The sequence below is a fragment of the Gopherus flavomarginatus genome, chromosome 16 (genome assembly GCF_025201925.1).
Source record: "Gopherus flavomarginatus isolate rGopFla2 chromosome 16, rGopFla2.mat.asm, whole genome shotgun sequence".
Classification (NCBI taxonomy): Eukaryota; Metazoa; Chordata; order Testudines; family Testudinidae; genus Gopherus; species Gopherus flavomarginatus.
Genome location: NC_066632.1, coordinates 27,111,765 through 27,137,455, shown reverse-complemented (window position 1 = coordinate 27,137,455; position 25,691 = coordinate 27,111,765). Strand labels below are relative to the sequence as shown.

Below are 25,691 nucleotides of genomic sequence, written 5' to 3'. Positions count from 1 at the left end.
CCAAGGGTGGGGGGATCCAGTATCACTGTGTCTGAAATGCAGTGTTGGGGCAGGGGGGAAATAGAGTATTACTGTGTCTGTAATGCATTGTAATGGTTGTACACAGTGGAATCCTCTCCACCTGTATTGCATACGGTGATATTGACTCCCTCCAAGGACATGGGATATGCAGATTTGCCCCATATGATCAGTGCATTCCCCGTGTATTGCCCACGCTGTACACAGCCTTCCCTACATGCATTGCATGTCTGTGTGCGCCCCTATCGCTCCTCTCCCTCTTTGTACACATGACACTAATTCCTTCCAGGTCTATTTCTCAGTTAGTACGTAACACCCATGTGCATTGCACAGACATGGCACACTACTCCATGTGCACCGCACACAGAATGGCGTTGGCTTCTCCTGCACTACACTGCATGTAACAGTACACCATGCACATCATGTATAAGGACACTGGCTCTCCACTGGGTGTCGTGCATATACATGGCTACACATTGCCCCAGCATGCATTTGCACAACCATTGTACACCATCTGCACACACATGGCGCCCATATCCATTTGCACCCTACTGCACATTCGTTCCATGTCATTTGCCTAAACCATGCCCCCCATATTCGTTTGCACACCCATGTGCATTGAACACATGCTCTTGTGCACATTTGCACACCCATGTGCATTGAACACAGGTTCTCCTGCACATTTGCACACCCATGTGCATTGAACACAGGTTCTCCTGCACATTTGCACACCCATGTGCATTGAACACAGGTTCTCCTGCACATTTGCACACCCATGTGCATTGAACACGCTCTCATTAACATGTGCACACCCATGTGCATTGAACACGCTCTCATGCACATTTGCACACCCACGTGCATTGAACACGCTCTCCTGCATATTTGCACACCCACGTGCATTGAACACGCTCTCATGCACATTTGCACACCCACGTGCATTGAACACACGCTCTCCTGCACATTTGCACACCCGTGTGCATTGAACACACGCTCTCCTGCACATTTGCACACCCACGTGCATTGAACACGCTCTCATGCACATTTGCACACCCGTGGCCTCAATGTCCATCTCTACACCCACTGCCCCACGGGCATTACCCACTGACACACACACACTCGTACACTTGCCTACACGCCCGTTGCCCCCCCTACCCGCGCACACGGAGCACGCTCGTTCCACCCTCCGGACGTTGCCTGTTTACTGTCGGCGGGCAGCTGCTGTCCCAGCCCCCCCTTTAAGGCCGCGGCCCCGCCCTCTGCCCCTCCCCTTTAAGGCCCGGCGGCCCGGCGGCGCTGCTGGCTGGCTGGCTCGCGCTCGGTCCCTCGCGCTGGCCGGGCCCGGACGGGAGCGAGGCTGCGGCGGTTGCTATGGCGGAGTCGGCTCGCGCTGCCGGCCCCTTCCCGCGCTCGCCGCTGCCGACGGCTGCGCTCGCGCTGCTGCTGCTGCTGCTGGGCGGGCCCGGGGGGGCCCGGGGTGAGTGCGGGGCCGGGCCCGGGGGGGCCTGTCGGGGGTGCAGCCATTGAGGGGATCTCCGGGGGGCAGGGGCGCTCAGTGTATCTGGGGGCTGTGAACTGGGGGAGGTCTGCGGGGGATTGCGGGGGCCCCTGGGGTCTGTGTTCCCCGGGGTGGGGGGCAGGGGGATTGGGGGGGGAGCGCCTGGGGTCTGTGTCCCCCCCGGGGGGGGGGGCGGCGTGCCCCTGGGGTCTGTTGCCTTGGGGGGCAGGGGGATTGGGTGGGGGGTGCTTGGGGTCTGGGTTGTCTGGGTTGGGGCAGGGGGATTGGGTGGGGGTGACTGGGGTCTGTGTTGCCTGGGGTGGGGGGATTGGGGTCTGTGTTGCCTTGTGGGGGCGGGGGGTGGCAGAGAGGATTGCATGGGAGTGCCTGGGATCTGTTGCCTTGGGGGGGCAGAGAGGACTGGAAGAACGCCTGGGGTCTGTGTTGCCTTGGGGGGGCAGGGTGGATGGGGGGGTGCTTGGGGTCTGTGTTGCATGGGGGGGAGCGCCTGGGGTTTGTGTTGCCTGGCAGGGGGCAGGGAGGATTGCATGGGAGCACCTGGGGTCTGCGTTGCCTGGGTCGGGGTGCTTGGGGTCTTTGTTACCTGGAGGGCTGGGGAGCATTGGAGGGAGTGCCTGGGGTTTGTGTTGCCTGGGGGAGGGGAGGGAGGATTGTATGGGACTGTCTAGGGTCTGTTGCCTTGGGGGGGCATGTCTGTGGGAGGAAGGGATTGGGGACCTTGGCTTAACTTTCATGAGTGAGACATGGGGATGGGACAGAGAGGCTGGGTTGATACCGTATTTAGTGGAGGGAGCCTAATTCTCCTGGAGGCTAAGGAGGTGCAGGGCTAGGAGGAGACTCTGGAACCCACTCTATGGGAGGCTGGCAGGAGACTGATGGGCTGTGGGGACTGAGGGTACTTTGCAAGGGGGAATTTGAGGAGCTACATGGCCTAGGTAGGTGATAGGGGAATTGGATGTGTCACAGGGTTTGTGTGTGTATTGGGGGACTTTCCATGAAGGTGTAGGTTCTCCTCTTTGTGGTGGGAAGGTTTGGAATGCTCCTTTTGTGTCTTTGGAAGCATAGAAGGGAAATGAAGACTTGTAGGACTCTACCATGAGAGATTTGGAAGGCTATCTTCACTAAGGGTGTGGAAAAATGTTTCACCATAGGGATCACCCTCTTTAGAGAAGAGGGGAATTTGGGGAGCTGTTCAGGGTATGAGTTCTCTTGTCCTCAGTGGACAGATATTTGTGGGTAGGAGACTCCTACCTCATAATGGTGGCTAGTGGTGTCTCAAAATTCTCTTGTCTTTGATCTGTGGAATTTCCAGGCTTGTATTGCCTTAGTTTATAGGGTCTGTTTGGTTTCAGAGTGGTAGCTGTGTTAGTCTGTATGAGCACCTTAGAGACTAACAAATTTATTTGGGCATAAGCTTTCATGGGCTTCAACTCACTTCATCAGATGCATGGAGCGGAAAATACAGGAGCAGGTATAAATACATGAAAAGATGCAAGTTGCCTTACCAAGTGTCTTTTAATGTATTTATACCTGGATCTGCTTGGCGACCCACCAGGATTGGCACATGAATAGAGAGTGGGGTGCTGGTATCTGGAAGTACCACAGTTACTCTAGAGTCTGTGCAGAATGTGTGGAGTGATCTGATTATTATGCAAATTTAGATGCACAGCATCTTTAATTTTTTAGGAATTAAAATCAGAGGTTTTAATATTATTTCCCTTGAATTATATTTTAAAATGGCTCCTTTCCAAAGCCTCACACTCCTGGGGACCAGCTCCCAGTAATTGTGGGAGGAATGATACCTTTGTAGAGGAGACCAGAAGCTTCCAAACCACTTTCAGTACTGCAACATTTGTAGATGTCCATTATGCGGCTGGAGGAAATATATTCTCAGTTGTTGTTTCTGTGTGATTTTATCAGGTGTTATTTCTTTTAACCTGTGGGGATCCTTTTACTTAAGGCCAAGTGCTGCTGCTTTGATTTAAAAAATAAACAAACTGAAACTTGTGCTGGTGAAAGGCATCAGCTTGTTTAGGCTGAAGACTGATGCCTTCCTTCTATTTATTGACTGAGTTAGTATAGTACTAGCTTTCCTGACAATCTGCCTCAGCCCTGGCTGCCTCTGAGCTCCGGGCAGAGGATAGCTGCTTCTTCATGGCCCATTCAGTTCTTGGCCTCTGGAAAATTGCCCACCAGAATGTTAATAGGGATAGCTGCTTGTGTACAGTAACTTGAATAGGTGTCCAATGAGAATTAAGACCCACAGCTCATTTTGCCTATATCAGATAGTAAAGACCCCAAAAGTTTTACAGGCTCAGATGTGTTGCTAACCTGTGAAGCAGCAGATAATGTATTTGACATTTCTGATTAAATTGCTGTTAATACAGATGCACTTGAGTAGAGGATAGGTGTATGATTTTTTAAAAAACTCAGAATGACCTATAGCTGTAGAAATTTGCATCAGCCACCCTCTTTGAAATCCATCAAAGGTCTTCATCTTGCATCTTCCATAAAGTTTGTGCATATAAAAATAAACAGGAAATGGATAATCGACTTCCTGTGTTTTGTTGAAATTAACCTGTTTATCTGTAGTTTTGATATTGTATTTTGTATAGCTGCCTAATGTTTCCATTAAGCATCTTTTGTGTTTTCATTCACGCTATGTGTGAAAGCTGTTAGTGCAGTATGGTCTTGTGGACAGGGAAGAAGGTGTGAGTAGGTCCTGGTGTTTGTGCAAGGATAATTATGTGAACAAGCAACTAATTCTGTAGAACAGCACAAAAAGATGATAGGAGACAGTCTTTCTACACTCCCTGCCATTTCTTATTCCACACAGAATCTAAGGCTGTTTGCTGCTTAAGAAGACATTATGTAAACTTGGTGTGCCTTAACAAACAAGGTCTCAAAGCTTTCTGTTGCACCCTATATGTGTTTTACTTGAGAATCTAACAGCTTCCTGTTTCATTGTGCATTGTAAAAAGAGCCTAGTTCACACAGCATTTTGAAGATATAAAGTGCTATATGCATTAGTAAATAAGACTTACAAAAACACCCTCCTCCTCCCTCCCTGGTTATCTCTAGTATAGTGTTTATGTGGGATTTTTTGTTTGCTTCTTTTGAATAAAGCACTAAAATGTTCTGCAGTCAACAATCTTGCACAGGTAGATCCTATGACTAACACCTGCTTAAAATATACATTTACCCAATTAAATCAGACTAGCTCTGAATGGTACATAATTCATTTTAGAACTCTTCAAGAAAGATTTTTTTCTAACTGGGAATTAAAAGCTGTCCAACAGGCATTCATGAACTCTTTTAAACCACTTGGCCAGACAACTCAGACTTTTTTTTCTTTGGGTACACAATCTGTTGCCAGCAGTGGATGCACCGGAAACCACTGTTGCGAAAGGAGTAAAGTGAAACGTCAGTTCTGAAATAGCAAACAAAGTTCACAGGGTGTCAGCTAGTGGGAATGGTTTCTCTTCGTGTGTCCAGGGAGTAATTATCCGAGTGGAACAAGAGAATTAAGTTCTCTTTTGTTTGTGCATTCCAGTGGAGTAAGCTGTGATGAGGGAATTTCTGTGATTGAAACCCCCATTAACAGTAAATATTGTAAGTCAGATCATGGAGTGTGAGTAGATGTGCAGTGATGGGATGGCTCTTAGGTCCTATTTGTTTCAGCAATAACGTTTCTGTTTAGATACATGCTTGTTGCCTAAGCCTCTGGGCCTACTTACAGTGATAAACAATATTTTTAATATATCACATCAATAACTGTCAGAGTTTGGGCCCTAAGAACTGTCAGTGACTGAACATCTTTGCCTTGCTATAGAACTGACTTTTAGAAGAAGCTTTCCTAATACTGAAGCATGGATTTGGGCTTCATTAAACTTATTGGTCTCATAACAAATTTTAAAAATTTAAAATTAGTTAAGGCTAGAGTGGGAGTGTGGAACGCAGATCCAGCATTCGTTTTCTGACTTGAAGAACAGCAGTCACAGAGACATCAGGCCTTATTTTAATTAACATTCAGTGTATTCAAATAACAATGCATTTTAAAGAAGTGAATTGAAATAAGTCAGTCCACTCAGAGGCTGTCACTTTGTAATAGAGGTTGGTACTGCACAGTGACAACAGCTCACTGTAATAGAAAGTGCATGCCAACTGCATTTTCCCCCTGTATGTTTTCCATTCAGTAGCATTGCTTTAATATCCAGTTCAGCCTCTGTCAGAGTACTGTAGCCAGCTTCTGGAGTCATATGCACCCAATTTTTCTGTTGTCCCTTTTTATTTCTAACTTCATTGATTCTAGTGTAATTTCTAGTTTCTACAGAATTTTAATATGTTCTAGAAAATGATTTAAGCATTAACTAGTGGTAACAAAGTAAAATGTAAAATTAATAGCAATTGGAAAGCAGTTTTAAGAAACAATTGCAAGGGACAAGAGACATTTGCAGATGAGATTTGGAAGTAGATGGAAAGTTGAAGAGGCACCAAGATGTAGGAAGTCTGTTTCAAATGGTGACATCAACAGAAGAGAAGGCTCTTGCACCAGTCCTGTCATGATTGTGTGGTAGAACAGAGGTATGCACTTGCTGGAAGAGTAAAGAAACAAGGTCTGTGAAGGAGGCTGGAATGGGTACATGGGTTATTTGTTTCAGAGTTGAGTTCTAATGTGGAACAAGTGATGTGGCTTGAGAATCGACAGTGATGTGCTACTGTTTCTTAGTATGAGAGAGAGGGTGAGCAGCAGCATTTTGTACCTACCAGACTCTAGAACTTGGACTCGGTAATGCCGGCTGCTGTGGGCACAGAAAGTTGCAGTGGTCATGATGAAAGTAGTGGGATGTATCAGGAACTAGCATGGATATGAGCTTGATTTTTTTAGACTGATTTTCTGTACTCTTAAATTTAAAACAACAAAAAGTCTTCTGCCTAGTTGTTGTTTAACTTTAACAAGGTCTGGCCAACTTGATGACAGTGACCAAAATTTTATCTGGCATAATTGTCTCATTGATTTGAACGCTAGGTTTTAGCAAAGTATAATCAATTTTGCAATCTATTAGATAAGTCTTGATTATGGCTTGTCCTTATGTTTTGAGAATGAAACCTTTATTGTGTCCTTGAACAGCCACTAGGCTTGCGGCCACTGTCATTCTGCCCCATGCATGACACAATTTATGCATGGCACTGGCAGATAGGAACAATGGATTCTGTTCTTAGTCCTGCAGTGGACTCACAGTCTGACCTTGGGCAAGTCATTTACAGGTGACGCACTGATTTTTGTGTCCCATTTTTGTTTCATTGTAGTGTATAGTGAAGGCCTGAAAGGCTCTTATTTCTTTTTCTGATGTGCATACATGCTTGTTAATCATAAAATGTAAAGAAGCAACAGAGGGAGCAAATTGTTGTTTTCTTTGCAGGTCAACTTTAGCTTCTGTGTGTGTGTTTGCTGGTGTGGGTGGGCCTGCATACCTCATACAGATACTTGAGGCTTAATTCTTTTAGTAGGCATTCGAGAGTAGATACAGTTCCAGTGGTTGCAGGTGTGTTAGCTCTTGTGTTATGTAGAGTGCTCTGAGAAGGGTTAAATGACATCCTTATTAAAAGGCTGCAAGAGCCTTGTCTACACTAGCCCACTAATAAGAGTCGAGTAGACCAGCTGGCAGGATTGACAAAACCATCCTGCCAGTACCAGAGATGGCACTACTGCTGCCCATAAAATCACAGAAATGTAGGACTCAGAGGGACCTTAGTAGGTCATCTAGTTCAGTTCTTTCACTGCAGTAGGATTAAGTATTATGTAGACCATCCCTGCCAGTTGTTTGTCCTGTTCTTGAAAACCTCCAGTGATTGAAATTCACAACCTCCCTAGATATTTTATTCCAGTGCTAAACTACCCTTACAGTCAAGTTTTTCCTAATGTCTGACCTAAATCTGCCTTGCTGCAATTTAAGCCCATTACTACTTGTCCTGTCTTCAGTGGATAAGAACAACTTCTCCTCCTCCTTTTTATAACAACCTTTTCAGCACTTGAAGACTGTTATTGTGCCCCCCTTCCTCTTCTCCAGACTAAACAAGCCCAATTTTTTCACTTTTTCCTTGTAGGTCATGTTTTCTAGACCTTTAATCATTGTTCTTGCTCTCCTTTGGACTTTCTCCAGTTTGTCCACATCTTTCCTGAAGTGTGGTGCCCAGTGCTGCACACAGTACTCCAGTTGAGGCCTTATCAGTGCTGAGTAGAGTGGAAGAATTCTTGTCTTGCTTACAACTTCCTGCTGATACATCCCAGAATGATGTTTGCTTTTTTTGCAACAGTATTACATTGTTGACTCACATTTAGTTTCTGATCTCTTTAACCCTCAGATTCTTTTCTGCAGTATTCCTTCCTAGGCAGTCATTTCCCATTTTGTATTTGTGCAACTGATTATTCCTTTCTAAATGTAGTATTTTGCATTTGACCTTGTTGAATTTCATCCTGTTTTATTTCAGACCATTTCTCCTGTTTTGTCAAGATCATTTTGAATTCTAATCCTGTCCGAAGTGCTTGCAACCTTTCCCAGCCTGGTATCATCTGCCATCTTTCTTTCTCAAAAGTGGTGGTGTTTCTGCCTAGATCTTTCAGTCCTCCTGAGAACATGAGCTGTTGCTCAGAGTCCATCAGTTCCAGCAGTGCTCGTATAGCTCTTGATTAAAGTTCCTTTCATAAACTAAGTGATAAAAAGGGAGGATTCTTTAACTTTCTTCTAAATCCTCCTATTGCAGTGTTGATTGCCTGTGTGCAATTAAAAAAAAAAAAATTAGGAATGGAACTGGAGGAGCTCCCCTGCTCCTCCAATTGATGTCATGACCACCAGCATTCAGTTTTGGATTAAATCACAGTGACGGTTCACTTCAGCATAAATACAGATCTGATCTATCTTTTAGCGTGAGAACAAAGCTTTCATTCTGAGGTTCTGCAGCTTAATGTTACACTTGTTTAAACAGCTTCCTTAGGGTTGGGTTTGTCTTTGAGCAGAATGTCAAAAAGACAGTGTATTGAACAGATATAACAGAATCCACTGCCAAGGTCTAGAGCACCTTTCATGCAAACTCATCCCTAGGCACTTTAGTGGAACTAAAGACACCAATTGTGTGAACTGTCATTTTGTTTTCTTTTGTCCAATTTTGTTTAGCCCAGTCAATTCTTCTGTTTAAGTAGATTATATATTTTGCTCAAAAAGAGCCTTTTCTTCAGAAAAAGATAGCTGTTAGTGTGAAAATTTCTTTTATTCAGTCATTTCTCCTTTTGACTTGCCCAAACATCCCCAGCTGCTCTCAGAATCTTGCTTTGAAAGGAGCTTGTGATCAGGTTTCAAATACCTGTTGGGTTTTGAACACTATCCAAGGTGAAAGAATTGTAGTTTTTCTTTTAGAAATACTGGATTTTGCTCCTGGTTTTATTGATGTAAGAAGAACTTTCCCTTCTGGTTAATCAGAACTTGAAATGCTAGAACTGCACGAGTTGCCTTGTAATTCTGTTTGTGCTGGCATCTCTTAATTCCCCTATTTCCCTCCAGGCATCAATGCAGAGAGGCTATGGAAAACAGCATCGGAGCCGTTATTGCTGCAGCTCCTACAGTTGACCAATATGGGGCACTTGCAGAAGAATGATGTTCTCGCTGGCCATTTTGCTCTAAGGATAGCTGCATGCATCTGTATATGCAAGTACTGGACTTCTTCATAAAAGAGAAGAAGGGACACATTCAGACGTTTAGGAAGGGAAAGTAGTATAATGTTAGGAAGGGGGTAGGAATTGGACTTCAGATTCTATTCCCAGTTCTGGCACTGATTTGCTGTGTGGTCTGGGGCATTTTGCTTCCATTTACTTTTTTGTAAAATGGAGCTAAAGGTCACGTGCTGCATAGGGATCGTGAAGCGGAATGTTTGCAAAGTTTGAGGTCCTCTAATGAAAGGTGCAATAGAAGTGTATACATCTGTTCACTGAGAAATAACTTCCCTTACTCTCATACTGCTTTTATTCTAAAGGTTCCCAGATGTAAACACAAGAATCCCTTCATGTCACATGCCACTAAAATGCACAGCAATCTCTGGTGAAGAGGCTTGCAGCCAAGCTGGATGATCAGCACACAACAGCATGTGGACAAATCTTGGCCAGTGTCATTAGGGCACACCTTTTTACTTCTAAAATGTGAAATGCCACAGGATCGCTAATTTCCAGACGGAATGGAGAGGACCTATTTACAAAATTCCCTCTGCAGTAGGATACACAGACACAACAGCCTTGTAGAGCCAGGGAACAAAACTAACTAGAAATAGAGTAAACCTAATGGTTTTAGTTTTGTGTCCAAGCTGAGTTAAATGTAAAAGAGAAACAGCATGAATGGAGAAAAATGTATTTAAATTCTCTGTTCATTGATAATCCATGATGTATTGGTAACATAGTGAAGGAAGCATTTCCCAAAGATTATATTTAATTGTCCTTTTAATGATACCTGAAGGATGGAATGTGCCCCTTCTGCTTTCTCTTCTCTACAATGTTTTTGTAACAACCCAGTAATAACAAACCTCGGTCTGCATGAATGTGGTCCTCAAAAGTGATTCACTTGGAATGAGACAGCATTCTAATGAGCGGTGGAAAATGAAGATTGGGAACTCAAGTTGTTTTGTCAAGCCAAACCTTAGTGATGGTTTTGCCTTTTTTAATAATAAAAGCAGGTCCCCTTTCAGCAGCATCTTATCGAAACGGTGCCTCTTGCCCATATCAGAATAGTCCAGTCTAAGTCTTCATTTTGTCTTTCCCACCCCCAAAATAGAAATGAGGCCTGTGGGTATCTATCTGTGCTAGACCCAGAACAGAAATGCTAAGGGTATGGCTACACTCGGAATTTCAAAGCGCTGCCGCAGGAGCGCTGTCACGGCAGCGCTTTGAAGTGCGAGTGTGGTTGCAGCGCCAGCACTGGGAGTGAGCTCTCCCAGCGCTGCACGTACTCCACATCTTCATGGAGTTTAGCTTGCAGCGCTGGGAGCCGCACTCCCAGTGCTGCGGCACTGTTTACACTGGCGCTTTGCAGCGCTGTATCTTGCAGCGCTCAGAGGTGTGTGTTTTTTCACACCCCTGAGCACGAAAGTTGCAGCGCTGTAAAGCACCAGTGTAGCCAAGCCCTAAGTTATGTTTGCCACTTATGAAGTGCTCTTGAGAAGAAAAGTCACTTTTTTCTCATCAGTTTTTAGTATTTAACTGGTCTTCAATCTCTTGTCCTATTTTACATTGTATAGTTCTTGGTTCACACAAAATTAGTATCCAGTTTAATTTATCTAAATTGCTACAGCTGCCTCTGAGGTGGAATATGACAGCTGTTTAATAGCTCACAGCAACAGTTTGAAAGAGAAAATTAAGTGTCCTCTTGACACTTTAGGGAAAATACAGGGACTTCTAATGTAATTATCCAAATTAGGATTTAGCCAGGAATGCTGTCTTAATGTGTCATGAAATTATCATGACCACAAGTGATCAGGACCTGTTTTGCATTCTTGTCCACTACATTGGCGCTTTGGGTTTAGTGCTGATTCAGAAGGAGGAGATCCTTCTTGCAGCACCCTGGATTTTTGTAGGTCAATATTTGGATAGAAAACATCTAATCTTGACCTACTTGGCTTGTTAAATCTGTTCATCCCCTGAGATTGTATAACTGAAGGCTGTGAGTTCCAGCCACACCTCAGGAAGATGACTGACATTGGAGTGTGCAAAGTGTAGTCCAGTGTGGTGACTTTTTTTCTCATCCACAATATCTGTAAAGTGGGGGATAAAATCAACAGCAAATTCCTCCAAGTCTGTTCGAGTGGAGGACAGTTAACTGTTGCTCTCATTTATATACTTTAAATGTTACTTTAAACTTTCTGCCTTAAAAACCATCTCTGCAGCGGGTATGTACATGTTTCTGAATCCCTCCAGGAAGATGGGATCTGATGAATGCCGAAGAAAGTAGTATATGATATTAAACGGTTCCCACCTTTCTTCCTAACATGGTTAAATTATCTTTGTTTCCTAGCATGGCATTGGCTAGGGATTTGGCTGCAGATTTTCAGGCAGCTTGAGAGAGAAATGATGACAGCTGGGAGGCTGAGATGTGAAAATCTGTCTTTGGAGTTTGTTTGGGTAAAGAGTGAAGGGATCTTTATCGATCGCAAGAAGCCAGAAATGTATTTAACCCAAGATAGTCTGGCAAATCAGAAAGCAGCTAGTGAAGAATTGACTGGCTCAGGAGAACATTAATGGGATGCAGAGCTTTTTGCCTCTTATCACCGATCTGAACCCAATCTTAGTTAGGAAAACCACGTTAGGTCACTGAACAGTTCTGTTCTGTGAAATAAGATGATGAGTCTCAGTCTGATCGGTAGTGGATGGATGTCCATGTTACAGTTGGGATGCTAGTTTGTAATCTCAGTGAAGGCTCAAGAACTAAGGGCACTGAACTCCTTCTCAACACTAATGTGGCTCTCCCCCACCCCCAGGTCAGGTTTGGAACAGATTGGTGGAGAAGTATGCCTTCGTGCAGAACCTGTTCTAAGGATTGACAAGTCTTGAGACTCCAGCACTGTCTTTAATGAATAATAAATTCAATTAGAAAAACTATTTCTGAACCTTGACTCATGAATGGGGAATGGCTTAATAATTAGATGCTACCAGAAAAACAGACCCAATTTTTCAGCCCCCTCCCTTGTTAGCTGCTAAGACAGAGGCCCAGCCATTATGAATATATTTATCAGGAAATGGAATTGGCAGGATAGTTGCCCCCTAAGACCCTCACCTTTCAGATTTTATGCACCATTTATAATTTCTTACCTTTTTAAGTGCCTCATTGGGGGTGGGGGCTGGCCTGGCCTAATTTCCATTGGCAGACTCCAGCATTGTTCAGTGGCAACTGTCTTCTGTAGCTGAATGCATGTCATCTATTGCAGGGGTGACCAACCTGTGGCTTCTTGTATAGGCACCGACTCCGGGACTGGAGCTACAGGCGCCAACTTTCCAGTGTGCCAGGGGGTGCTCACTGCTCAACCCCTGGGTCTGCCATGGGCCCTTCCCGCACCCTCTGCTGAGCCTGCTGTGCCCTCGCTCTACCCCCTCTGCCCCAGAGCCTCCTATATGTCATGAAACAGCTGATGAGGAGGGGTGGGGAGGTGCTGATCTGTGGGGCTGCCAGTGGGTGGGTGGCACTGGGATTGAGGAGTGGGGGAGCTGACGGGGGGCTGCTGACGTATTACTGTGGCTCTTTGGCAACATACATTGGTAAATTCTGGCTCCTTATCAGGCTCAGGTTGGCCACCCCTGATCTCTGTTGCATGGCCTGAAAGTTGATCAGATTATCATGGGTGGCTCTTTGTGTTATGGAAATAGAGGAGGATGGGGAATCTATAATCCCCACTGCCTTCCAAAAAACCTAAAACAACCCTCTGTTCCCTAGCTTCTTGAAACATTCAGCTAATATTATTGGTCCCTTTTAGAGCCAGTTCTGTCTCAGCAAAACCTTAGAATGATCAGTGTCCGACCCCAATAGTAGATGAGTTTCCCTGTTCAAAGCTCTCGTCAGTTTCAAGGAGGTTTCTGTGTCCTGATTTCTGCAGCTTTGATCTGTTCATGCTCCAACTGCAATCAAGCAAACTCCACGTGCAAAACAGATGGGGCTTGCATGGTCTCCATCTCCAACCTGGATGGAGTTGAGCACCACATCCGGACCTGCATCCCTAAAGCAGAGCTGATTCCTGCTGGAAAACCCTTCTACTGCCTGAGTTCAGAAGATCTGCGTAACACACATTGCTGCTACTCTGATTATTGCAACGAAATTGACCTAAGGGTACCTAGTGGTGAGTAAAGAAGTCCTCTGTCATCTCCTTGAAGATTAGGTACTGTCTAATAGAGCAGGGAGCCAGGACTCCTGAATCCTGTTCCCAGTTCTGCGACTAGCTTGCTTTTGTAAACATAGGCAATTCCTTCACATCTGCAAAAAGAGAATAGTGGTGGTCTACCTCCCAGAGGGTGGTGAAGCAGTTTAAGATCCTCTGATGATAGGCAAATATTATCACATTGCAGCATTCAGTTTGTAGGGTGGGAAGAAGCCTCTAAATTGGATTTTTTCTGATCTCTCCTTTGGTTCACCCACCTTCAAATGTTTGATGTGAACAAGACAGCATACATCTCTGACCTGATCAGCAGTGCGTATCCTCTTCCCCCTCCTCCCCAAAGGTCCTTTGAAAAATTTAAGTTCTTTCTGCTTGCTGCCACCCAGTCATGGATGTCCTGTCTCTGCATAGCGCTCTAAGCCGAGGACGGCCTGAGGTTGAGGTGCAGACCCTGGGACTAGTCTAAGATCCCCCTTGAGTGGTATTGCAGTCTGCTCTTTAAGCAATAGAATTGCTCCCTGTGAGACTGAAATGTCTCTTTCAGTCATGAGCGTGGTTTTACACTTCAGATTAAAATGAGGGAGATGCTTGAACTCTGAGTGGTAGCAATAGGGAGATGCTTGAACTCTGAGTGCAAGTAATAGAAATAGACCTGCCCTGGAATGAGAGTGCTGGAAGTAATCTGACTTGTCAGAGTTCAAGGCCAGAAGGGACCACCACATTGTCTAATCTGACCTCCTGTAATGCTCAGCAACCGCACACTAAACCCAGCAACCCATTCAGTCAAAGCTCTTGTGTCAGAGAAGGCACATGCTGCTTATCTCCCCCATTCTGGGCAGTTTCTCTGGGTTCTCATGAACTGCAGAATGGTACCATCATCCATCAAGATAGGAGGGGAATTCTATTTTTTTTTCTGTTTAGCTCAAACTCTTCACCAGTTGTTGGTTTTTAAAGACTCATTAGCTGTTACATGTGGGGAATAATTCCTTCCTCCTTCACTATAATTTTTATTAAGAAAGTTGGCTTTGATGGTAGCCAACTTAATGCTTTAGCTGTAGTGCTGAGTGAAGGCAATGACCAATTTATTTTGAGGGGAAGGTGGGAAGGAGTGCTTTGCCGTGAACTTAAGTGATCATCTGGCTGATTAGGCAGTAGTGACTGTGTTGGGAGGGAGCAACACATCCAGGCCTAGAGCAGAAAGCTAGGTTAATCCAAGACAGATCCTCCTGGGTGAGAATAAAAGGGAAGTTGAGGTGCACAGGGCCCCCCATACACAAAGCTGCCATTCCTCATATAAGTGAGGTGTATTCTGTGCTTAGATGGAAGATGCACTGCAGACTGGTCTTCTGAAATTGTTTGGTTACAGTTTTTTGTTCCAATATAGTCTCACTTTATGACCTAAAATACACTAAAGTAAGCCCTAAACTGGGTGCTCAAGTGGGGTCATCAACTGCTTCTTGCAGTTTCAGTAAAAGTGATGACCTTCCTCATCTGTTATTCCTTCCCAACTTGTTTATTTCTGCTTTGCAATAGCTAGTGGATTAATGTTGCTGCTTGGAGTGTCCTTTACAAAGTCCTGAGACAGAGTTAAAGTAGTTTGGGCTCTAAGAGAAGGAGTTAGGGACTCTTGCCTACAAGGTTTCGAGTGTGTGTGTGTGTGTGTGTGTGTGTATATAACGGAATCAGGTTGTGCTTAAAATGTTGTTTTTCTCTCCTACCACTAAAGGTCACGTGAAAGAGAACGAATCTCAGTCTAGCTGGGGCCCTGTGGAGTTAGTAGCAGTGATTGCAGGGCCTGTCTTCCTTTTGTTTGTCATCATGATTGTAGTGGTTTTCGTCTTTCATCACCACCAACGAGTTTATCACAATCGTCAGCGGTTGGACATGGAAGATCCCTCTTGTGAAATGTGTCTGTCCAAGGATAAGACTCTGCAGGATCTAGTTTATGATCTCTCCACTTCTGGCTCTGGCTCAGGTACTAAGCTGCTTTTGTTTTGGAAATAATAAATGACATGTGATTGTAATGGAATCCTGTATTCTGAAGTGCTCATCACCAGGGTATATATGTTCTAATATTAGATCATTGGCTATCCTTCCTTATGTACGGTCTTGAGTTGTAATGGGTCACTGGTGTGTGTTCTTAATCCAAGTGTACATTAGACAGTGAAGCCAGTGGCCCAGTATCAGCAAGGACTCTAACTTTTTGTGTCTTGCCTGAAAGACTGCACCTACAGCAGTGTAATAGCCCCTTAACAAATGATGTGGTGTTGCTTATTTTAGTGCTGTCTCTCCACTTCTTACATATAGCCTCCCGATGTTCCTTAGAGAACTCTCCCCCTGTGAGCAGTGACTCTGCTCAGCTTACAAGATCTGATGGGATCACAGCACAAGGTGGTATCCTAGGTCTTGGCCCAAAGTGATTTGGAATAGCTAAGAAATTGCAGGAGTCTTGTGGTGTAAATCCACTAAGACTTTTTAGGTCTGTATAAGTGTGTATTGACTTGTTGGTATTCTTGTAGAGAGAAAGCTAGCCATTTGATTTTGCTGATTTGCCACTGCTGATGAAAGACCTTACATGTTTCTGTTGTAGCAGGTTTAGGTTAACTTTGTTTAGAAATTATATTTTATTTCCTTTTGACAAAGATGGTCCAACATGCATCTGGTTGCTCAGATAGTGTACCAATGAGCACAGCAGAAGAACCTGTATAGAATAGTACTTGGGCTCCAGTTGGAATAACTGGTTACAGAACATGGGGCAGGATTGTTCTGCAGAATATTTGTCCACAGAATTTTGTTGATCTGAATAAAAACTGAGCTCTCGGAGAAGTGTTTTGAAGTGATCAGTGACTTAGTGACAGTGAATGATTGGCAGTGGGGAGAGAACAATAACAGTCTGATTCATATGTTGGAAGAAAGGCCACAGATGAGAATGATCTTCTTTTCCGATCACTGTTCCCAAATCAGTGAGGGAGGGACATGAAATTTTCTAGTTGTGAAAACTTGTACTTGTGGGCCAAAACGCTTCCTTCCCTGGCAGAATGAATTATGGTTCTTAGGTACCACGGCGGTGAATCTTGGGTTTTTATTTGGACTGCTAAATACAATCAAATCAAACCCAGACAACCCTAAACCTTGCAGCATCTCTCGAGTGTCCCTCATCTGAATTCTTCTTTCATTCTTTTGCCCACAGGTTTGCCACTCTTTGTCCAGCGAACTGTGGCTCGAACGATTGTCCTGCAGGAGATCATTGGAAAAGGCCGCTTTGGGGAGGTGTGGCGTGGCAGGTGGCGTGGAGGTGATGTGGCTGTGAAAATCTTCTCTTCACGGGAAGAGCGCTCCTGGTTTAGGGAAGCAGAAATATACCAGACTGTCATGTTGCGACATGAGAACATCTTGGGGTTTATTGCTGCCGATAACAAAGGTAAAAATGCTGTCTCAGCCTTCAGAGCCAAAGCACTAATGGCCATAGGTTCCTCAGAGTTCCGTGTTCTAGTATAGGATTTACCTTTTTTAATGAAATAAATAAAGAAAGCCATCAATATATTTGTAAAGTATTACGATCATTTCCCCAAATTATAAAAATAGCTGGCTATCATTAAAAACTATTAAAGCTGTCAGTGTGACATAATTTGTTACAAAGGAAGCTTGCATAATAGTTGAATGCACGAGAGTATTCAGGCGACTTCACGTTTTAATGTAAGCTAAATTATTTATTAAAACATTCTTAACATGGTCAGTTCTGCTCTTCACTTTTTTCCAGTTAATCGAAGTATTTGCTAGATCAAAATAATTCTAATAATTTAATTCAGTTAAAACAGGGATAGAGAACAGCCTGACCTGTGCACTGAAATGCTTAGCAGCACTTCCTTTGTCCCTGAGTATGGGCTTAATCCACAGAACTCACCTTCTTGCCGAGAAGTATCCGTAAAATTGCTGCTGTCACTAGCAGAAACATTGCGTCATTCATAGTAGAAGCTATTGAAGCAGTGACAGGTAATGTGAAAAGCTGCTTGGGAAATGTACTAAATATATATAGCACTAAGGTGCCAGAAGTAATCATTACACTTCGCCTTGCAGTTCTTCCTGGGTCTGCTCAGACTTGCTGTCGACCTAATCTGGCAGCTCTTCCTAGGTTTGTTCAAAATGCATCGTAAGTGCTGATGTGATGCTGCTCTCTCCCCTTTTCTCTTGCTGCAGATAACGGGACTTGGACTCAGCTGTGGCTTGTCTCTGATTACCATGAGCATGGCTCTCTATTTGATTACCTCAACAGATACACAATGACCATTGAGGGAATGATTAAACTGGCCTTGTCTGCTGCCAGTGGCTTGGCACACCTACATATGGAGATTGTGGGGACCCAGGGTAAGAGGGTGCTAGCAAAGTATCCTAAACATGAACTGGACAGTCTTCGGAGAGACTAAAGCAGGAAAGGTGAAGACAGAAATATGGGGCTTGTATGATGCACAGGGTGCCTTGTACTGAGAGAGAGATGGAATCTAATCATAAAATGAAAGGGGAAAAGTGCCCTAAGGCTCTGGGGACTGAATCTAGGCCAGTTTGGTCTTGACCAAAAGTCATTGAAACGAGTTAGTCTTGGTCCAGCTCCTGTTAGACAGGTGTCCATGTCTCGTGTGCACGCACACACATTTAAATCCTCTGGTTGGGATGGGGAGCACAGAAGAGGTTTGCATAGGCAATGGCAGAGCAAAACAGATTGTAAACTCTTCAGAGCAGGGATTCTGTCTGTGTGTGGATGAGAGACCTGGTGCAGTTTAAATAGTACTTGGAGGGTATATGGAAGCTCTTTAGTGTTTTTAGCACCTTTCACTGGTACAGAGCTAATTTAAATAAGAGACTGAGAAGAAGAATAGGGCTGCAGATCCTACTGTACATAGAGATGTTAAGATTCAAATTCACTCTGGATTTGATGACAGCCTCAGTCCCTCCATTTTCTGCATTCAGCTCATCTGCACTGATCAGATACATTAAGGCCTGGTCTACACAGTCAGAGGTGGGGTGGGGTGGAAATCAATCTAAGATATGTCAACTTCAGCTATGAGAATAGTGTAGCTGAATTTGATGTATCTTAGATTGACTGACTTTGCGTCCTCGCGGCGCGGGATCGACGGCTGCCGCTCCCCTGTCGACTCCATTTCTGCCTCTCGCCCTGGTGGAGTTCCAGAGTCGACGGGGAGCATGTTTGGGGATCGATCACTACCCACCAATCCGGTGGGTAGTGTAGACCTACCCTAAGGTGAGAGAGGAAAATCTGCTATTGAGACTTATTTTACTCCATCAGGAAAACCAGGGATTGCGCACAGGGACTTGAAATCCAAGAACATCCTTGTGAAGAAGAACGGCATGTGTGCCATTGCTGACCTGGGTCTGGCTGTCCGGCATGATTCTGTTACCGATACCATTGATATTGCACCAAATCAAAGGGTTGGAACCAAACGGTAGGGAGGGGGCTCAGCTGTATTCCTGGTCAAGGTTCAGTGCTATCAGAATGAGGGTATAGAACAGCAGTTCTCAAGCCACGTGTGGTGTGCTTAAAAAATAAATAAATAAATAATTTTTTTTGCTGCTGTGGTCTGAAAGGGGATAGGGCTAGCTGAAGGGGAGACAGCATCTGGCAGCCTGCTGGAGTGCTCCTGGCAGCAGGGGCCTGGGGAGTGCTGCAGCGGGGCAGGGTGTGGGAGAATGGGTCGCTGGGCAGGTTTGCAGGGAGGGGAGGCACTGGGAACTAGGGGTTTGTGGGGATGCTGTAGCATCCCCAGGTTTTAGGCTGTGGGGTGGAGACTCTGGTCCTCGCTGCCTAGCCCTGCTCTGTGGAAGGGTCTCTGAGCAGGGGGTGCTGGACATAGGGGACTGTGGTTCTCAAGCTGCAGCCCACAGTGTTAAATAGGTTGAGAACCACTGGTATAGAAAATGTGTGAGCCTTACTGGGGATTGGTAGAGTTTCTGTCTTACGCATTGGCAGGGTTTCCAGAATATCAAGGAGAATATTTAGTGGGTTTTTTATTTATGAATAAATAATCTAGGTCTGAGGTACTTGAGCAGTCACAGCCTACTGCCTCTTCCCTCTGCTTATGTCCTTCCATCCTCCCTCACCTCCATCCCAGCCTTGGGGGGGTCGTTGCTATCCTTGCCTCAGTGCATCTCTGACCATTCCTGTCTCCCTATTTCACCCCTCTTTCTTTTGGGGTTTTTGTTGTGGATTATTGTTCTATTTGGTCTCTTAACACAGTGCCTGCTTCTGTCTGCATCAGTGGCCTTAGTTTGATTTTTATTGTCTAACTTCTGTGCAGCATCCAAGCACTGTATCTGGTAACACATGTTGTGTACAACAAACATGAAGAATTCATCACTGATAGTCTTCTAGAGAGTCCCTCTGACAAGGAAATTACTTTTTTTCTTTGCTGCAGATACATGGCCCCTGAGGTCTTGGATGAAACCATTAACATGAAGCATTTTGATTCATTTAAATGTGCTGATATCTATGCCCTTGGCCTGGTCTATTGGGAGATTGCTCGTAGATGCGGTTCAGGAGGTAATATGCTCTCAGCTTCTTCTCCCCACTGCTGTCTTCCCCCCCCCCAAAAAAAAAAAAACCAAAAAAACCACCTCACAACCCTTGTCTTTGACTTAACTGAGGCCTGAAGTTAGAGAATAACTTGTCCTCCAGGCAGTTGTGGAGATTGCATTTACCCCTGTATCCTGGGACTATTGCAATGTCCCCCAAGAGTATGGCCACCAAGATGGTGGTAGTGTGGGGAAGACTCCAGACTGCTCATAGACCAGGCATGTGAGAGGTGATGGGTAGCTGTGCTGTTGGTGGCACACCTATTTCTTTAGCCAAACCTTAGAGAAGGAAGTGGTGTTGCTGATTCAGTACATAAGTTGCTTCCCTATGAATCAGTGACACTGAACCAGTGTCCTAGCGTATAGTAGTGGATGGGGGCAGGGATGGGCATCCTGTTGTTGTAAGTGCTGTCTTTCGTATCCACTAAGTCCTGAGCACTTGTGGTCAGTACACATATCTTGGCCCTTTTCCCAGGAGAGGGGAGGCGCTAACCCCAGTGGCCTAACCTAATCCCAGTTTGATTACTTGCATTCTGCTTCCCTGAATTGCTGACTCTTCGCTTTTGTAAGTCATGTCATCCAGGCCAGGGGTATTGTGGCTCTGGGGAAAGTGGTAGTGATTTCCATTCTCTGTGAATGACATTTTTCCTTCCCATGCTTAGGTATCCATGAAGAGTATCAACTCCCATATTATGACCTTGTGCCCTCTGACCCCTCCATTGAGGAGATGCGGAAGGTTGTGTGTGATCAGAAGCTGCGCCCCAACATCCCTAACTGGTGGCAGAGTTATGAGGTAGGATCTGTCGTCTTCCTTTGAGCCTAAAGGAAATGCATTATCCACTGAATAGGTGAAGTTTAGATTCAGGCCTGGACTGAGTTCCAAATTCAGTAAGCATGGAGGCTGGATTTCCCTACTCCAGCCAGGAGTGACTGGTCCCTCCAGTGTGGGTTTGGGGTCCATGGACAGAATCAGTGTGGGGAAGTCCAGTGGGAAAGTGAATGTGGAGACTTGAGGATCCCATGTGAGGCTAGAGAGTAGGTGGTCACTCCTGCACTCCACTCGTTGGAGAAGGCCAGAGGCGTGTTCCAAGCACTTGGATAGCAGGTCAGTTTTGAGTCCATTGTGTTCCATCTGCGTTGCATATGATGGAAATCGGATGAGTGGTTAATAATAGTGAGTGAACTTTGTCACCCTGTAACTGCTCTTGGGCTCTTAAAGTAACTGCTCTTCCTCTTAATGCTTAGCTTTTTCAGAGCACTGTACAAATGTTAAGTAATGCTCAGAACAACCTCGCTGTCACCATTATGCAGATGGGGTGAAACAGTAGAGTCTCACTGCAGTTGCTAATGGTCCATGTCCTTACAAAACTAGCAGTAATGCATTCCCATGTTGCTGGAATGGCTATCAGATGGCCCGTGAAGAGACTCTGTAGAAGGGACATCCCTCCAGGTGAAGGGTAGCATGGGGAGCTTGCATTCTGCTGCCCATGCTGTGCCTATTCTGGGGATAAGCAAAGGGCTTCAGTCTTGGCACAGTTGCGCCAGCGCCTTCCACAAGCATTGGGTTCACTTTAAAGTGTTAGCAGAAGGAACTGAACTCTCTGAGAGGGAAAGGGCTGACGTTTCTCTCCGTTTCCTGGCCAGGCGTTACGAGTGATGGGCAAGATGATGCGCGAGTGCTGGTATGCCAATGGTGCAGCTCGGCTAACGGCCCTTCGCATTAAGAAAACACTCTCACAGCTCAGCATCCAGGAAGATGTGAAGATCTAGCCCACAAGCTGCAGCATGAGGAAGCTGCCCAAAAGCTGCCATGATAGTCGACGAGATTGAGGCCTACCTCGTGTTTCTACCCAACCTACTGCTACTGACCAGACCGTGTGACCTATGGGCTGCTAGCTAGGGAGGACAGAGCCTATTAAAAGAAATGTTCTTTTCCTGGTTTGGGTATGAAACAAACAGAACCCTTTTATAACCACCTCCTGACAGCGTGGAGACTTGAGGGATCTGTGTGGGTGGATCTCGCTATGACCATCACTTTTTGTTTCTTTGATGGAAATCCCTGTGTAGTCCAGTGAATATGGCACGTTCGTTGGGAAGCATTCAGGGCCTGGGAGTAGGGAGGGACAGGGACGGTGGTATTGCCATACCTGCAGGCTTTCCAGGGACTGGCACAGACACACAGAAGAGGCATTGGCTTCATGAAATCATTTCTCCTTCTTTTGAGCTTGAAAAATTCAAAAAGCCAGACTGGCTGTGTGTGTGTGTGCGTGCAAGTGTGTGCATGTGCAAAGCCATGTATGCCCTGTGCCTGCTTAGTCCCCCTTAGATGTGCAGAGTATCTGCTTGTAGGTTTGCACATTCCTGTTTGTGTTTTTCTGTGCATGTGCAAGTCTGAAGTATTGGTGCCTTGCCTGTCCAGTAGTGAGCATTATCTAGCTTGAACAGGCTACTTACAGCCAGATCTTCTTTCTCCTGGAGCAGGGCTCTGTCCTGCCAGCTGTACACCAGCTGCAGGAACTTTCTGTCAAGTTGCCTCACTGCCATCCCTCTCCTTTTTAAAGCAGGGTACTGATTTTTGTCCCTGAAATTTTAAGCTTTTGTTTTGAGAACCCTGGTTTGTAATGTGTGGTAGTATGGAAGGATTGCCTTGCCAGAGGAGCCATCCGCGGGAGGGATGCAAAGGAGAGAAGAAGCGTGTCTCAAAGATTGGAGCTGGCGCTCCCCCTGGGTGGAGGGGACCAGGCCACAGGGACATGCAGGATATCAGCCTCTTAGGAGCATAACCCATGGATCTCTCAAAGGGCTTTGGCAGGAACACTCTAGAACTTGGAGCCAAGCATAAGGTCTGATCTGTGAAGATCTCTGTGCCCACAAAAACAATTGTGCACAGCACCTCTCAAGGAACACTCGGCACACTGCAGGATCTGACCATTGGCGACTAGGATTGGAAATACATGTCCATCTTTTAAATATACATATATAAATATCTCCTATTCTGGAAGCAGCTGTGTATAACTCTTTGGGTGGGGTAGGGAGGGGGTAACTGCATGAATCTTATTTTAATTGAATAACCAGTCAGGGTGAAGTAGAATTGATTTGAATGTTGCCTAGTGAGTGTTAGAAATAGCCTAGGGCTGAGTCCTGTGTCTGAACTGAATGCAGCATTAAAGACAACATTAGAAGGCTGGGTTGTGTGATGGTTAGGGTGTTATCTGTGCTATGTGACTCTGAAGCCATAACTTTTAACTGGAGTGCATTTGATTATTTTTTATTTGATTGGGAGGGTCTGGATTTTAACTTTTTTTAATATTGTTAATTTTTATATGAGAAGAGAAACAATCTATAATTACCTCTCAACCTCTTTGTTTGTTTGTAAAGAAATCACTGCAAAAAAAGGAAAAAAAAATGCAAATACACACAGCTGAATTTACACTGGAACTTTCTACTCGAACCTTGAGCCTGCTCTGTAAGGTGAGCATTCATCTCTTCTCTGGTTCGCAGGTGGTGGTTGTTTTTTTGTTTTTTTTAAGACTTTCTGTTCTCACTGTCTGTGTGTCTCTCTTCCCTCAGGCCCCCATCCCATCTGTGATTTAGATCCCTCAAATGAGGAGTCTTGCATTGTGTTTGGAGCCATTTTGCATTCTTCCCTTGCTTTTAAATGACAGGCAGGACAGAGCTGCTCCCTGCCTGCAGTGGTCTGCATCTTAGACCTTTGGTTCATGCAGCAGCGTACGTGGTTGGTGAATGTACAGCTTTCCCTTCTGATTTGTTCTGATATTTCTCAGCCAGAAATTACTGCATCTCCAGTGTGACTTGTTACTTACCGAACCCTTCTTCTGCATTGAGAAACCAGGGTGGTGTGTGCCTTAAAAATACCTACAAGAAAGACTTGTCAGCTACTGTAGCGGGACCGTTAGGATGAGACTTGTGCAGGAGCTGGGGAGGAAGTGTGAGGAACTGAAATAAACGGCCACAGAGAGGCCCATCACACTGATAAGTAGGGGTTGCCATCTGGTCTTCCCATGAGCATTTAAGAAAATTCTCCCTCCAGAGCACAAGGTCTCCAGTTCCATTAGCTGTCCAAAGACTTTCTTTGAAACTAATTCAGCAATTTAACTCCTTGGTTGATCCGCTCCGCCACCCCCAACAGTAGCCACACATGTACCTGCCTCAATACCATACCAAACAGCACATGCCAGCGTGTCTGGAAGGGATTGGTATCACCTTGTGATAAGGATTATGAAACCTACTCAGTTCATAGGTACAGATAAGAGCGGTCAAACCCTGGCTGGACCCTCTGAGATGGGAATAACAATGTAGCATTTATACGGCACTTCTCATGCAAATGTGCGAGAGCGGTGTGTGCAAACCTTACTTAGCTGACTTGTCGCAAATCTAGGGATCACTTTGCCCAGCACTGAAATGCAGCCTTGTCTGAAGTGAGACACACCAGCTATTTTAGCAGCATACGGTAACAAAACAGTTGGGTTTAGGCTTTTGGTTCAACCAGGGGAGATTTTCAGGTTGATCAATGGATCAAACTGGGGAAGGGTTTCAGGTCAAAGCTTGTGCCTCTAGTCTCTGACACAAGATGAATGGATGGTACTCTGGCTTCAGAACAGATCTTTCTGGGTATTTATCTGCCCCCTTTCTGTGTATGTTTTATTAGAAAAGGACTGTAAAATAGTCACTTAGACACTTTACCTCTTCAGTATGCAAATGTAAATACATTGTAATATAGGAAATCTTGTGTTTAATATAAGAACAAGCTGTCCAATTTCTGCTGTACATGATTAAAGTTTGTTTTATTCACACAAACTGTTGGACTCTCTCTCCAACCCAGCTTGCTGTGGGTAACCTGCAAAGGGTTAGCCCTGGCCAGTGGGTATAGCGGTCTGCAAACAAGCAGCAGGAAGGGAGTGGAGGGGGAGTAACCAGCGGTAATGAGATGGTACTTGGAAAATAAACTAGACTAGGAGGCGTCAGACCATGAAGCAGCCTCCAAGGTCAAATGGGAAAGGTCCAATGCTGTGGGATCCTAAACGGGATCCTGAACAAGATCCTAGAACCTGCACAGTGGCCCTTTCTTGATCCCTGGGAACTCACCTGGAATGACCCTGGGCTCTTCCTACTGTCAACTCCAATAGGTGAGTCTGGTTTAAATTTTTTCTGTGCATCACATGATCTGTCTGCATGACTTGTCAGCAGTGGGGATTGAGCCCAGGTCTGCTAGCCTGAAGCCAATGACACACACGCATCATCCACCTGCTAGAGTCTACAGCAGCTCTTGTCCCCATGGGCAATACACCTTGCCTGGTGTTTCCCAAACATTGAGTCACAACCAGGTTGCAGACTGGTCATGGGACTGCTGTGGAGGGCAGGTACCCACCCCACTCACATTGTAGCAGTGAGACTAGCCACAGTGTGACAGGGCCACTCCGGTTTGGACTTGCCCCCCAGAGAGGAGTGGGGCTGTGATCCTCTGCATCAGGTCACATTTCCTGGAGTGGGGTGTCAGGGCCAGCCCTGCAGGATGGGAGCTGTGGGGTGAGTGCAGGGCAGGCTTGCTATCCAGTCCCTTGTCCTCCCCATCTGCACCAGGCTGGGATTAGGGCTGAAGTGCTGGAATGGAAGGTATGGCATGGTGGAGGGGAAGGATGCTGGCCTATGG

General features: G+C 45.3%; 1 protein-coding gene across 1 annotated transcript; it reads left to right on the top strand.

The window, feature by feature from the left end:
* The first annotated feature begins 1,384 nt into the window (after positions 1-1,384).
* ACVR1B (activin A receptor type 1B) lies at positions 1,385-24,051 on the top strand. Its single transcript, XM_050924923.1, has 9 exons — positions 1,385-1,492; positions 13,160-13,399; positions 15,162-15,410; positions 16,626-16,856; positions 17,633-17,800; positions 18,738-18,894; positions 19,864-19,988; positions 20,683-20,813; positions 21,665-24,051. Exons 1-9 carry the CDS (start codon positions 1,387-1,389, stop codon positions 21,788-21,790), a joined length of 1,533 nt encoding a protein of 510 aa, XP_050780880.1. The 5' UTR covers positions 1,385-1,386; the 3' UTR covers positions 21,791-24,051.
* The last annotated feature ends 1,640 nt before the right edge of the window (positions 24,052-25,691 follow it).